At 45.7% G+C, this 14,761-nt stretch overlaps 1 protein-coding gene across 3 annotated transcripts in view; it reads left to right on the forward strand.

Annotated features, from left to right (window-relative positions):
* The first annotated feature begins 10,205 nt into the window (after nucleotides 1-10,205).
* Nucleotides 10,206-14,761, forward strand: part of LOC119301625 — a 5,509-nt gene continuing 953 nt past the window's right edge. Inside the window, exons 1-6 of one of the 3 annotated variants that reach the window (XM_037578616.1) lie at nucleotides 10,206-10,537; nucleotides 10,623-10,782; nucleotides 11,654-11,734; nucleotides 12,265-12,689; nucleotides 13,275-13,491; nucleotides 13,582-13,673. In XM_037578616.1, coding sequence (XP_037434513.1) covers nucleotides 10,765-10,782; nucleotides 11,654-11,734; nucleotides 12,265-12,689; nucleotides 13,275-13,491; nucleotides 13,582-13,673 — 833 coding nt within the window. In that variant the 5' untranslated portion in view covers nucleotides 10,206-10,537; nucleotides 10,623-10,764. The remainder of the gene's footprint in view (nucleotides 10,538-10,622; nucleotides 10,783-11,653; nucleotides 11,735-12,264; nucleotides 12,690-13,274; nucleotides 13,492-13,581; nucleotides 13,674-14,761) is intronic. The other 2 variants (XM_037578617.1, XM_037578618.1) reach the window with 2 other exon arrangements.

The raw sequence follows: 14,761 nt of genomic DNA on the forward strand, positions 1-14,761 counted from the left end.
AGACCAAATCATATTGCAGTGGATGTTCCTCCATCATGTGTGGTTCATTCTCATGGTTCCAGCTGTTGGTGAAACCACTTACGTTTGCAAGAGGAATTGTAGACTTCACAAACAAATTTGTTTTTCAGTCTGTACTGAATGTTGGCCAAGAGAAGCATTCATGTTAGTAGGAAGAACAGATTTTTTTAGATCTTTGCTTTTGGAGCTACATATTTGTATATGATCTGTGAATCATAGAGATGCATTAACATGTTGATATTATGTATGGGAATCGTACTAGTTAGTTTTAGTTGCGACGCAAGATCCGAAGTGGCTGATCTTTTGCTTTGGGAGCTACATATTTGTATATGATCTGTGAATCATTGAGATGCATTAACAGTTACTTATTTCTGTTCGCTCGGTGTTTACAAGTTACTGATCAATCACTAGCTAGCCTACAAATGCGCTCCTGGCAGTTTTATTTGCGACGCAAGATCCGAAGTGGCAGTTTTTTGAATAAAAATGCCTACCTCTGAAGAAACTGACAAGCTACACTATCGATCCTACACAGATAAAAATGCCTACCTCTGAAGAAGTTTAAGCCTAATTAATTCCATGAGCAAAGCAGCAAGACCAAGGCATGGCAATAATTAATGACATGCAGAAGTTTAAGCCTAATTAATTCCAGCGATTTAAGTGGCTGCATGCGTGCCCTCGGCTGCGACTCGTTGCATGCTGCTTCACGTACTACCTGCGAGCGATTCTGAGTGCCTGCATGCAGTCGGCCATAATTAAGGTAGCTAACTGATGCGGAAAAAGATACACTTTAATTGTTGCGGGCTTTTTAAATCTGTGGAATCATTATTGACAAGGAGGGGGATGATTCGAGTGCACTCGTTTGACCGCCATGCCGGCGTGCGACCCAGACGGGACGGGACGACACAGTCATAATTCCAATTTCTCTAGTTATCCACGGCAAGCTGGCGCGCTAAGCCATTATGCATTGAATTCCGATGACCGTCGCGCTACCTTCCGCCTATAAGTACTGCTTCCCGGCCTTCTCCGGTGCCACTGTGACCCAACTCGCCATATCCTCATAAGCCCCCACCGGCCCGGCGTCGTTCGCCTCGTCCGCCATGCCCCCGCCCGTCCGCGGTAGGCGACGCCGGAGGCGGTCACCGCCGGAACTAGTGTTCGGGTTTTCACCGGAAGGCAGACGGAGGGAGGAGGCATTCTATCTGTCTTTAGATGGCAATGCGGAGATCGAGGAGTTGTTGGAGCGCGACCGCATGGCGGAGGAGCAGGAGTTTTTGGAGCGTGACCGCCTGGCGGAGGAGCAGCGTATCGCCGATTTGCGCCGCCAGCTGGACATGGAGCAGCAGCGCACCGACGCTCTGAGTCGCGAGCAGAGCGCTCGCAACTGGGCCGACTACATGGAGGCCAGCGCCCGGCAAATAGCCCTGGAGGCTGTCGGGCATGCACACATTCGCGACGCCAATTTTTACTACCAGCTCATCAAGTGGGTTTCCCGCTTGGAAGCCGAAGCTTCGGTGGACCACGCCGGCATGGAAAGGGCCAACGCGCGCGAGCAACGCGCCCTATCGCACCTCTTGCAAGTCCGAGGTGAGGCGCACGACGCTGGTGCCGACGTTTAGCGTGTACCACAGATGGCGGTCGGCATCGTCTAGTTAGCTAAGAGTAAGTTAGTACTTGTACGCTACTAGAGTATTAGTGGGAGTAGATAGTTAACTTGGCTATGATGGTTGTCAACGTGGAAGTTCAGTACTCTATATGTGGATCAGACCTGTTACTTTGCTCTGAATGTTGAACTTTCCGTTTGAACGTATGGAATGGGCTGTTATTTTTTTAAATGGGTTGTATTTGTCCTCCACTGGTTTAGAGGCTGACTTGTGGGCCTAGCAAGTTGACGCATACACAATCAGGAGATGATTGTACGTTGAGAGGATGACAGCAGGGACCTGGCAAGGTCATGGCAGTAAGCAAGCAAGTGCCTCCTTATTTCAAGCCAATAAAAAAATGGCTCCTCCTAGTGGATTTCTGACATCTGGGTCCCATGCCATTGTCAACGTAGTCAATAAACGAGAGAATTGCACAATGAGCGGCTGACACCAGGGACCCAGCAGCTCGCCCAGTTATTTTTGTTTTGGGTTAATTTGATAAATGCCACTCCAAATCTGGTGTATCCGAGAAATGCCACTGCAATTTCCAAACTTTGAAAAATGCCATTTCATGCCATTTCTAGTGGCATTTTTCGAAGTCTAGACTGACGTTTTTCAAAGTTTGCAAACTGTAGTGGCGTTTTTCAAAGTTTGCAAAAATTGCAGTGGCATTTTTCAAAGTTTGGAAATTGCAGTGGCATTTTTATGAATCGCCATAATTGGAGTGGCATTTATCTAATTTGTTTTTGAGACGGAAGCAGGGTGTCAACTGGGTTGTGCGGGACACTCTGGCCTGTCTAGACAACCTTTTCTTTTATGTTTACCATAGACCAGCCCGGTAGTTTTTTTCTTTCTGAAAATGGCTAGCCTAGTTTTTTTTTGTGATTTGTCAAGTAAGTCGCTTTATCAGGCCTGTTGGGCTGCAAATCTTTCAAGACTAGGAGAGCTTCATTCGGCTGGCCGAGAAAATGGCCTATCAGTAATGAGAAATGAGTTGTGCATTTTTAAAACACATTAAACCGGCAATTAGTTTCAAATATCTTTTTTTCATTTCGAGATTTTAAATTGCATTGATTTTTATGCGTGGACAATTTATTGGATTTTATATTGATATACATTTATTTTTAAAATCAGTCTGAACATGACTCGAAATTTCGGGATTAAAAACAGTTCAGACCGCACCGACATATGCAAAATTTCATATAATTTTTTCACCGTGGCCACAATATGGGCTGGAATGCTAATAAAAAGAATATGGGCTCAAAAAAACCCGTAAGAATTAGCAAATGAGCTGTAAATTATTTGAAATAATGGCAGATGGGTTGTATGCTGTTTTCCACAGATTTGAGGCTTTCCACAGATGGTCTGTATACTGTTGGATGTCCATCCAACGCCCGTCGTGCTTCTTCAATCTCTGCTCTTCCTGCTCCAGCCGCTCAAACAAGCGCCGGCGGGACTGCCTGCTCCCTCCTCACCGCGGACGGCTCTGCTGCCGCGCAGGCCTCACCGCCCCACCGTACTCCCATTGCTGGCCTAGCCATCCCTCTACTCACCCACACCTGATGTTATTCTCCGGCGATGGCAGACGAACCAGTAAACCCTTGTACAGTCGTACTCCCCTCCGCGTGGGAAACAAAAACAACTGCCGAGTCTTCCCTGCCTCCGTGTCGTTCCCTTCCTAGGCCTCGTCGTCGTCCACCACCCTGGTGCTCTCGACGTAGCGTGGTCAACGACCGACATGCATCTGAAGTGGACTGTACGTGGAGAGGCTGACAGCTTGGTCCATGGTCGCATGCAAGGAAATGCCTCCTTATTACGTGCAAAATAATGATTCCTCCACCTAACATCTGGGACCCACCGAAAGGGCCTCTGTATTTCGCGAAAAAAATGTTACCGCTGCTGACAGCTCGGACCCACTAGCTATATCTTCGCACGCAAGGAAGTGCCTCCTTATTACGCACAAAAAAATGAATACTCCCCTACTAGTTGGGACCCAGTATAGTGGGCCTACTAAGTTGACGGGGACGAAAGGCTTTGTCAACTTAGTCAATATGCATGATTCTAGCTCGACTGACCGTACGATGCCCATCCAACGGCCGTAGTGCTTCTTCAACCTCTGGTCTTCTTGCTCCAGTCGCCCAAAGCAGCGCCGGTCATGCCGCCTGCTCCTGCCTCCTGTGGCCGGCTGTGCTGACGCGGAGGCCTCACCGCCCCCATACTACTCCCACCATTGGCCAGACAATCCCTCCACTCCACTCACCCACACCCCCTGTTATTCTGCGGCGACGACAGCGCAGCCGAACCAGTGAACCCTTGTACTCCTCTCCGCGTGGGCATTCACTGCCGCGTCTTCCCCGGCTCCGCGTCATCCCCTTCCTAGGCCTCGCCGTCGTCCAACGCCATGGTGCTCTCGGCGCGGCGTGGTCAATGTGATCAACGACCGAATTCCATCGGAAGAATATTGTACGTGGAGAGGCTGACAGCTGGGTCCATGACAGCCGCAAGGAAGTGCCTCCTTATTACGCGGAAAATAATTATTCCTCCACCTGACAGCAGGGACCCACCAGACGCCCACCAGTATTTCGCGAAAAAACATTTGCCCCTGACTGCTGGGACCCACCCGAGGGCCACCGTATTTTGCGAAAAAACGTTCCCCCTGCTGTCAGCTTGGACCCGCCGGAAGTGCCTCCTTATTACGCACAAAAAAATGAATACCCCCTGCTAGCTGGGACCCACCTTGGTGGGAGGCTGACTTGTGGGCCTACTAAGTTGATGGGGATGGATGGCTTTGTCAACTTAGTCAATATAAACGATTTCTAGCTCCAGTGACCGTACGATGTCCATCCAACGGCCGTAGTGCTTCTTCAACCTCTGGTCTTCTTGCTCCAGCCACCCAAAGCAGCGCCTGTCATGCCGCATGCTCCTGCCTCCCGTGGCCGGCTGTGCTATCGCGGAGGCCTCACCGCCCCTACTATTCCCACCGCTAGCCAGGCCCTGCGGTAACGGCAGCCTCACACCGCAGCCGAACCAGTGAACCCTCGTACTCCTCTCCGTGCGGGCTTCCACTGCCGCGTCTTCCCTGGCTCCCCGTCGTCCCCTTCCTAGGCCTCGCCGTCGTCCACCGCCCTGGTGCTCTCAGTGCGACGTGGTCAACGTGGTCAAGGAACGACTTCCATCGGACGTGGACTGTACGTGGAGAGGCTGACAGCTGGGTCCACGGCCGCAGCAAGGAAGTGCCTCCTTATTACGCGGAAAATAATGATTCCTCCACCTGACAGTTGAGACCCATCGGACGGGCCACTGTATTTCGCGAAAAACATTTCCCCCTGACTGTTGGGACCCACCAGCTACATCTTTGCACGCAAGGAAGTGTGTCCGGGCAAAAAAAAACGATCCGCCCCCTGACTGCTGGGACCCACCAGCTACATCTTTGCAGGCAAGGAAGTGCCTGACAGTCGGGACCCACCAGTTCGAAGCATACGTAGCGTTGTCATTCTAGTCGCGAACGTGTACGTACATATGTATTGGTGGATGTAGAGGCGCGCACGTGTCGTAGTAGAGGCGTGTACGTGTCGTAGTAGAGGCGCGCACGTAGCATGTACACGTATGTACAGCGGCCAGGGTGCAAGAAAGAAAATATGGCCACGTATGTGTACATATAGGCGGGGTCTCGAACGCCTACTCGCGCATACATACGGCCAGGGCTCGTGTACATGGCTGGGTCGGAACAGAGAAACAACATCGTCGTCGTGTTCATGGGGAGGCAACGAATGCGTCGTGTTCATGGGGAGGCAACAGAATGCGTCGTGTTCATCGGGAGGCAACGGAACGCGTGGGAGCCAACCGGCTGGGTCGGAACGGAATGCGTGGTCGTGTTCATCGGGAGGGCTTGGACGGAATAGGAAATGTAAACGAGGCCTGGCGTATCGCAAAACGGAGGAAACGACCTTGTGTTCAACCGGCCACATTCGAAACGGGATCCTGTTCATTGGGAAGGGTCGGGCGTATCGCAAAACGGAGGAAACGGACCTCCTACGGTCGAAATGGGGGTCCTGTTGATCGGGAGGGGTGTGGTGTACCGCAAAACGGACGAAACGGACTTGTGTTGGAGCGCTACGGTCGAAACGGGGGTCCTGTTCATCGGGAGGGGTGTGGCGTACCACAAAACGGGACTCCACGGGATACTGTTCATCTCCACCGTTGACCTCCTCCAGCCTCCACGGGTTACCGTCGACCTCCTCCAGCCTCCATGGGCTCCTATTCATCCAACCTCCACCGCGCGCTACTCCACCGGCTACTGTTCAACCACCCCTCCACGGGCACCCCTGCACCGTCTACTGTTCATCCAGCCCTCCACACCACGGGGTCCTGTTCAACCACCCCTCCATGGGCACCCCTCCACCGTCTACTGTTCATCCAACCCTCCACCACACCACGGGGTCCTGTTCATCCAGAGGCAACGCCACCGCTCACTGTTCATCCAAACCCCCCCGCAACACTCACTATTCATCCCAGAGGCAGCATCGATCGGCTTCAGTTAGCAGCAGTAGTGAAGGAATCGCTCGATCGGGTTCAGTTAACATCCATCGATTGATCGCTCGGGTTCAGTAACGCGTAGCCTGCAATGCAATCGCTCGGGTTCAGTTAGAGCCCAACGCCTCGCTCGGGTTCAGTTAGAGCCAACGCCTCACCCACATGCGCGCACGTGTACGAGAGAAACGTGCATCGCTCGGCCCTCGACCTCCCACCGTAACTGGGAACTCCCCGAAATTTTCCTCCCCCTCGCTTCTACCACGTTTTTTTCTGTCATGGACGGCCCAAAGAATGTCATGCAGCTGCGTCTCTGGCCCGCCCAAGATGAAAAACCCATTTTCTGTCATGATTTTTTGTCATAGAAGTAGGAGCCCACCACATCTATGATGATACCGGGTTTTGTCACGGTTATCGTCATAGAAGTGTCATATGTATGACAGAAAAAAAATTGTTTGGCCCAAAATGTCACGGATGTGTCTTTTTTTGTAGTGATTCGGAATACATGCCTACATTATATCAATGAACCGGAGCTAGTTCTGTGTCACCCTAGGTTATGACTGTTACATGATGAACCGCATCCGGCATAATTCTCCATCACCGATCCATTGCCTACGAGCTTTCCATATATTGTTCTTCGCTTATTTACTTTCCCGTTGCTATTGCTATCATCACTACAAAATACCAAAAACATTACTTTTACTACTGTTACCTTTTGCTACCGTTACCACTACTATCATATTACTTTGCTACTAAATACTTTGCTGCAGATACTAAGTTTCCAGGTGTGGTTGAATTGACAACTTAGCTGCTAATACTTGAGAATATTCTTTGACTCCCCTTGTGTCAAATCAATAAATTTGGGTTGAATACTCTACCCTCGAAAACTGTTGCGATCCCCTATACTTGTGGGTTATCAGTAATCAGTAGCAAAGTAGTTTGATAGTTTTTATAATAGTGACAGCAGCAATAGCAACAGTAACAGATAGCAATAATTTTGTAGCAAGTGTAACAATGATGATAGCAATAGTAACTTAGCAGAAACAATATAAGATAAATTCGTAGGCATTGGATGAGTGACTTGTTGGATGATATTCATCATGTGACAGTTATAACCTAGGGCGATATGGCACTAGCTCCAGTTCATCGATATAATGTAGGCATGTATTCCATAAATAGTCATACGTGCTTTATTAAAAGAACTTGCATGACATCTTTTGTCCTACCCTCCCATAGCAGCGCGGTCCATATTGGAAACTAAGGGATATTAAGGCCTCCTTTTAATAGAGAACCGGAACAAAGCATTAACACATAGTGAATACATGAACTCCTCAAACTACGGTCATCACCGGGAGTGGGCCCGGTTGTTGTCACTCCGGGGTTGCCGAATCATAACACGTAGTAGGTGACTATAACTTGCAAGATTGGATCTAAAACATGGATATAATGATGAATTCATAAGTTCATGGCACCCGGGCCCAAAGTGATAAGCATTAAGCATAGCAAAGTCATAGCAACATCAATCTGAGAACATAGTGGATACTAGGGATCAGGCCCTAACAAAAACTAACTCGACTACATGATGAATCTCATCCAACTCCTCACCGACTAGTGAGCCTACGAAGGAATTACTCACTCTCGGTGGGGAGCATCATGGAATTGACGATGGAGAATCATTGGTGATGACGAAGAATGAAGATCCCCTTCTCCGGAGCCACAAACGGACTCCAGATCTGCCCTCCCGAGGAAGAATAGGGCTTGGCGGCGGCTCCGTATCGTGGATCGCGATAATTCTTTCTCCTTGATTTTTTCCTGGAAATATGTGATTTTATAGTATCAGGGGGTCGTCAGCGGGGCCATCAGGTGGGTACAACCCACCTGGGCGCGCCAGGAGAGGGGCGCGCCTTGGTGGGTTGTGCCCAACCATGCCCCCCTCTTTGGTGGGTCTTGGCTCCAGAAATTCTTATTATTGATATAAAAAATCCTCGCAAAGTTTCGTTCCATTTCGAGAACTTTTATTTCTGCACAAAAACAACACCATGGTAGTTCTAATGAAAACAGCGTTAGTCCGGGGTTAGTTTCATTCAAATCATGTAAATTATAGTCCAAAACAAGAGGAAAAGCATGAGAAAAGTAGATACATTGGAGACGTATCACACCCTAGACGGTTGAGGTCACCGCGGAGCCATATTCCATTGTGGTGAAGCTTCGTGGTGTCATTGGGAGCCTCCAAGTAAGTTGTGAAGATAGCCCCAACCTTGTTTGTAAAGGTTCGGTCGCCGCCTTCAACGGCACCAATAGTGGAATCACGGCATCTCACATTGTGTGAGGGCGTGAGGAGAATACGATGGCCCTAGTGGCTTCTTGGGGAGCATTGTGCCTCCACACCGCTCCAACGGAGACGTACTTCCTCTGAAAGGGAAGGAACATCGGTAACACATCCTCTTCTCCACCGACTCCACTCTCGGTTATCTCTTACCTTTACTTGTGCAAGCTTTTATTGTGTTGTATCCCTTGCTTGCTTGTGTGCTTGTTGTTGTTACATCATATAGGTTACCCACCTAGTTGCACATCTAGACAACCTATTTTGATGCTAAGTTTAATTTGGTCAAGAAAAATTAAAAATTGTTAGTTGCCTATTCACCCCCTCTAGTCAACCATATCGATCCTTTCACCAAGCCAACCAGGCAGCCCATGAGCACGCCGACATGCATGGCTCGCCATGGGCTAGGCACGTCACAGGCTAAATGGGCCAGACATGGCACGCGGCACGCCTTGGGCCGTGCCTGGGCTTGGAGGCGGGGCACACAGGCCGGCATGCATGACCCGTTTATTTTGTTTTAGAATTTTTGTTCGAAAATACAACTCAATATACCTTTTTTGAGAAAAATGCCCAAGCTTGATTCATCTAGTTGGACATTAAGAGGGATACATAAGGGGTCATGGGGGTGAATCAGCCACGGGTGGCGACCCTGATCAAGTCATAATGAATCTTTTGCAAGTTTTGTGTGCATCTAAGTTCGATGATCTCCCTTCAAAAGTAAAATTACAACTATTAAAAAGAGAACTACGGATAAAGATTTCCTTGATGACTGACATATACGTCCTCCCTTCCCTTCCTGTATGTCATCAACTACTGCTTTGCAATCGCATGCCACAACGAAATTCTGAAGTGAACGGTCCTGTGCAACCAAGAGTGCTTCACGGCAAGCTATAGCTCCACTTCTGAATCAGTAGCTCCTGGAATCACTAGAGCCGACGAGCCCAAATACAAGCCTGTGCTGTCTCGGCAAACTGCTGCTGCCGCTCCGAGCCCGTGCATGCTAAAAAAACAGCCAAACAAACTGAAAATATGTAGCCCAACATGCTAAACGTGTCACGGGCCGGCCCGTTTATTAGTGTGAGGCCCAATTAGTGTGGGCCGGGCCGGGCCGACACGTTTGGTCGGCATTGTGGCGCCAGTTAATGTGTATTTCCGTTAACCGACGCCTGTGGCGTCCGTAAATGGGCCGTTCCATCTAGGCGCTGGTAGAAATTTTCTTATTTGAAAATTTTATGAACTTTTTAAAAATTTCAATATTTTTTTAGAATGATGAACTTTTTTAAATATCGATGAACATCTTTTTGAAAATTGATGAACTTCTTATTTATTTATGAACTTTTTTCAGTTCAATGAATTTTTTCTAAAAATACATGAACTTTTTTTTGAATTTCTATGAACTTTTTTCAAATTTAATGAACTTTTGCTAATTTGGATGAACTTTTTTTCAATTTGAATGATTTTTTTTCAAATTAATGATTTTTTTTCAAAATTGAATAACCTTTTTTAAATATATGAACATTTTTTCTTTAAATCTGTAAACCTTTTTTGATTTCATATTTTTATTTTCGTAAAAAAAAAACTGAGGCAGCACGCTAGTGGGCCGGCCCATGCTACCCTAACCTGGTCCGTTTGGCCAGCTTTGCGGTCACCATTGGCATTTTCCGTGCCTCGACCTAGCTACCAAACAGTGTCCTTCTACCAAAAGCCCGGCGCAGTCATATGTGGCGGCGCCCCCAAATTCCATCGCTGAAGGCAAGCGCTCCCGCCCAAACGCCGGCCAACCCTAGCTAGCCGCCGAGACCCCAACGACGACGAGGTGACGAGGCGCGAACCTCGAGCCCGATCGGAAGCTGCTCGTTGGACTCGAGCGGCGCGACCACCAAGCAGGCTCCGGCGTCCAGCGGTGCCGCTAGCTCTAGCGGTAGAGGCAGGCGCGCGCTCGGCCACCGTGGCGGCTCGCCGCGTCGCAGCAGGGGTGTGTCGAAGATAGATCCGCTCCGGGTCGGCGACATAGGGAAGGCGGCAGGTGGGCAGAACATGCTCACATTTCTGTAGTTTTTTTTTCATGTTAGATTTATGGAAACGGTTACCCTAACCGAGTTATTTTCCAGACGCTCCTTCTCCTCTGGGTCTTCAATAGGTCGTCTACAAGATCTCATTTCTATAACCTTTCGAGAGAAAAGAAAAATTCCAACTTTATTCGACTTCTGAGTTCTAGCCTCCAGGTGCCTTAATGGTTCATATGAACTGTATATGATTGTCTATGATGTGGTATGTTATTATTGTGCTCTAAAGTGTGTATAATAGTATTGCACAATTTGTCCCCTTACACTAGGAAACAAAAGGTTAAATATGTTAGGTTCAGAAACCAGTTATCCTAGCACTGTCTAGTTCAAGGTAACCTATTTTGGGGCCTCTTTGATCGCAGGATTTTGAAAACCTGGGAGTAGGAAAAGTATAGGGTTGAAGTGGCATGCACACTTGAATCCTATAGGATTAGCAAGGAGTGTTTGATGGCACAGGAAAAACAAAGGAATTATAAAAAGAAGTTGGAGTGGATGTTAAATTTCCTATGAAATGTAGTACAAAAAATCCCATAGGAAAAATTCCTACGGGATCCAATCCTATGAATCAAAGGACCAACACAGAAAAAATTCCTAAGGATTCCAATCCTCCATAAATCCTATAGAATTCATTTGAATCAAAGGAGCCTAATGGTTTTTGCTGTCAACTGTGGTGACTTATATGAATTTTCTTGCTTTCCGGTTCATGTTCACGTGCATTTCTAATTGGGTGTTAGGATCTGTAGAGCAATGTTTACATTCTGTTCTGGTTAACATAACACTTTTATTTTCTTTTCCTAATTATCACATTTAAAATTAATATGGTTTCCTTTTTCTACCCTTTATTGACTTTACTGTCTTAGCCATGGACCAGGTGCCTCAACTCCCACTTGCACAAAAGACAATCGACCACTTACTCTCTCTGTTTAATTTTTGATGCATATACTATTATAGTGTTTTCACGCGTCTGAAGTAAACACATTGCCTTTTCCTTAGATTAAATACTTGGTATCTCTTTTTGCATAGTGATATTTGTGGATTATACATACATAACTGATGATCTCTCAACTTGCTCATAGGAATACCGCAACCAACTCATTGCACCAAGATTTGGCTATTGTTATTTGTATTTTTATCTTCTACACCGAGATATGCCAGGGGTAAGTTACTTTCTATGTTGGTCTTATTCAATTTGAGTAAATAATGTAAGTTCATTAAGGGAGTATTGCATCTTCTCCGTTGCATCTTAAGGAAATCGGTATATTGCACTAGTTATAATTTATTTGTACCGAAGGGGAGCCTTGGCGCAACGGTAAAGCTGTTGCCTTGTGACATACGGGTTCGAGTCCTGGGAACCCAAATTGGCCGGACCCTTCCCTGGACCCTGCGCAAGCGGAAGCTACGTGCATCGGACTGCCCTTTATAATTTATTTTTTGTACTCCCTATGTCCCAAATATAAGACTGTTTTTGACATTACTATTTGAATCATTGTCTTTTCCATTGTATATTGTCAGTAGTTTGATGTTTTGAAAAGATCCATCTTTCTTCATGTGAAGAAAATATGTTTTGGAATATGCGATTGGTACCATAATGTTGAATATCTTGGTATGTTATATTGTGCCATGTTAGAATCTATTTGTGAAAACAGTAATAAGAACTTTGAAGTTTAATTTAATTTTAATTTTGCAGCTTAGAAGTTTCTGCGCCATGCATTTGAGAAACTTACGCGACAGTGTTGCACCCTCAATTGTTCAGTTGGCAATTTGCCCTATTGTGAAAGGGCGTGTTGATGATGCAAAGCCAATTCTACTTGGTACTGGTCTAGTATTGAGTCGTACACATGATCATATTGGAATAATTACGACTATCAACTGCCATCAGCGTGAGGGGTACGCGATTGTTGCAAGATTTGATGATGAAAACAACTTGGAGGTAGAAGTTGTAACCAATAGTGGATTGCTCTTTGGCTTGGTAGTGCGGGGTCATGATCTTACGGCGGTAGCATGTATTCCTGCCTCTTTCTATTGTGGTGACATTCCAAGATCAGAGCCAGTGTTTGCTCTTGGGTGTTTGGGTGCCGAAAAAGGGAAGATTATTGTTACTGGACTTGTTAGGTATGTGTTTCGTGATTTGCAATTATTTGTCATTGGACTACTCTGTTGAAACTCTGATTAATTGGGATAGCATCATAAATGTGAACTCCATTAATGAAAATCACATTTAGTGATTTGGTGAAAATTAGCTTGTACTTTAAACTATGTATTCTTCTCAAAATTTATGTGCATCTGTAATTATTTGTCGATTGGACTACTCTCTTCAAACTCTATTTCATTGGGGTAAGATCATGAAGGTGTCAAAATAGGAAATCCATTAATAAAGATCATACTCAATGATTTGGTGAAAATTAATTTGTTCTTCACTCATTGTATTTTCTCATATTTTACTTAGGCGCTATTTGTTTGGGCTTATGCTTCAGCTTTTGCATCTTTTCCACTTTGGCTTAAAAGCCAAAAAAGCTCCTAAATATGGACTTCTGGCTTCAATTTTTTGCTTATAAATCAATATTGTTATATGATGGTATAAGCCAAAAGCCGAAGCCAAAAGCCCCTATTTAGGAGCTTTTTTGGCTTTAATGCCAAAGTGGAAAAGCTGAAGCATAAGCCTAAGCAAACAGGGCCTTAACACTTAATACATTTCAGTGTTGGTGACTATGAGAAGGTGCTGAGACGAATTGAAATTGAATCATTTGTCCACTCATGCCCAATTGGAGATGGGTTAATTGGGGCCCCAGTTTTTAACTCAAGTGGTGAGGTTCTAGGAATAAATGTTGCTCGTACTCCTCAATCATCAACAATAAATTTCGCGTTGAAGGTTGATGACTTCAGAGAGATGTTGGCAGGCTTAGTTGGTGTGGAGGTAATAATAATCGATGTCTCTTATCTCTTATAGATAGATAGTAAAGGGTTCTAAATGCATTTCTGATCAACTTATGATATATATTGGCAGACGGATGTTCAAATCCCACAACTTCTAGAATTATTCAGTGAGCAGATATCAAGATTTGAATCAAGAAAGGAGAAACATGGTCCAAAAAGAAAGTATGTTTCCTTATCTCAAAGATGCTACATCTTAGGCTTTGTATTTTGGTGGAACTCGGATATTCTCTAATTTCATAGCACAAGTAGCCTTTTTATAGCTGTTCAGCAATGAAGTTTTATTGTTTATCATGATAATAGAAAGCGGTTGTAGAGAGTCTGAAAAAATTGTGACCATGAGAATATACTCTTTTTTCTGGTTGGAACTATTGTTATTGACCTCTCTTACCAGCTTAGTGCTTTACCAGCTAGGAAGGAATTATACCTTTATCTTTCATCTATATCCTGTTAATTATATAATTATTTTTCTATGAAGTTGTATGTTACATAAATTTTCAGATCAGATTAGTATCCTTTCAGTTCTATATAAGGGACAACATATGTGACCTCAATGAATCAAGTAATTTGAGAATAGTCTATCAGTCTGTTTATCATGCTCGTTTGTCCTCCTCAAATCTCTATATACTCCCTAATCTCTCCTCTCTCCCTCTCCAATGCTGCAACAAGTGATCAGCTAGTAAGCATGATAAAGGGAAGTCCACTGAAGCTTCAGTGCAATTGGACTCCAGACGAATCAGTGATAATGGGGTGGATAAAGGTGGGATAGTGGTTAGGGGAGTGGATGTACAACCCAGCCAAGGCAGCAACCCAGGTTCAAGTCCTCATGGACGCGAGTTTGGGTTCTTATTATTACAAAAGCCCCAGCTGTAGGTGCCTCCCTTGCCGCTTTCCTTAAAAAAACATATTAGCTAACAATGGCTACCATATTTATCCCTTGTCTCGTGACTCTGCTGATACCGATGATGAAAATACTTTGGAGGAACATAACTTAGAACTGTTATGGCTCAGGGCAGTACTAATTCATCTCCGAAAAATTTGTCTTCGGGATAGTGAATAATATGAAATTGGCAGTGACTTAGGGTACGTTTGGATATGATAAAGCCTTGAGTGATTGGTACCCATCTGTAATTATGTAACTCCCTGTATAGTGGTTTCTGCTAATAATTTATAAAAGCATACCGATAAAGCCTTGAGTGATTGGAACCCCCCTGTAATTATGTAACTCCCTGTATAGTGGTTTCTGCTAATAA

This window comes from Triticum dicoccoides, chromosome 5A (genome assembly GCF_002162155.2).
Source record: "Triticum dicoccoides isolate Atlit2015 ecotype Zavitan chromosome 5A, WEW_v2.0, whole genome shotgun sequence".
Taxonomy (NCBI): Eukaryota; Viridiplantae; Streptophyta; class Magnoliopsida; order Poales; family Poaceae; genus Triticum; species Triticum dicoccoides.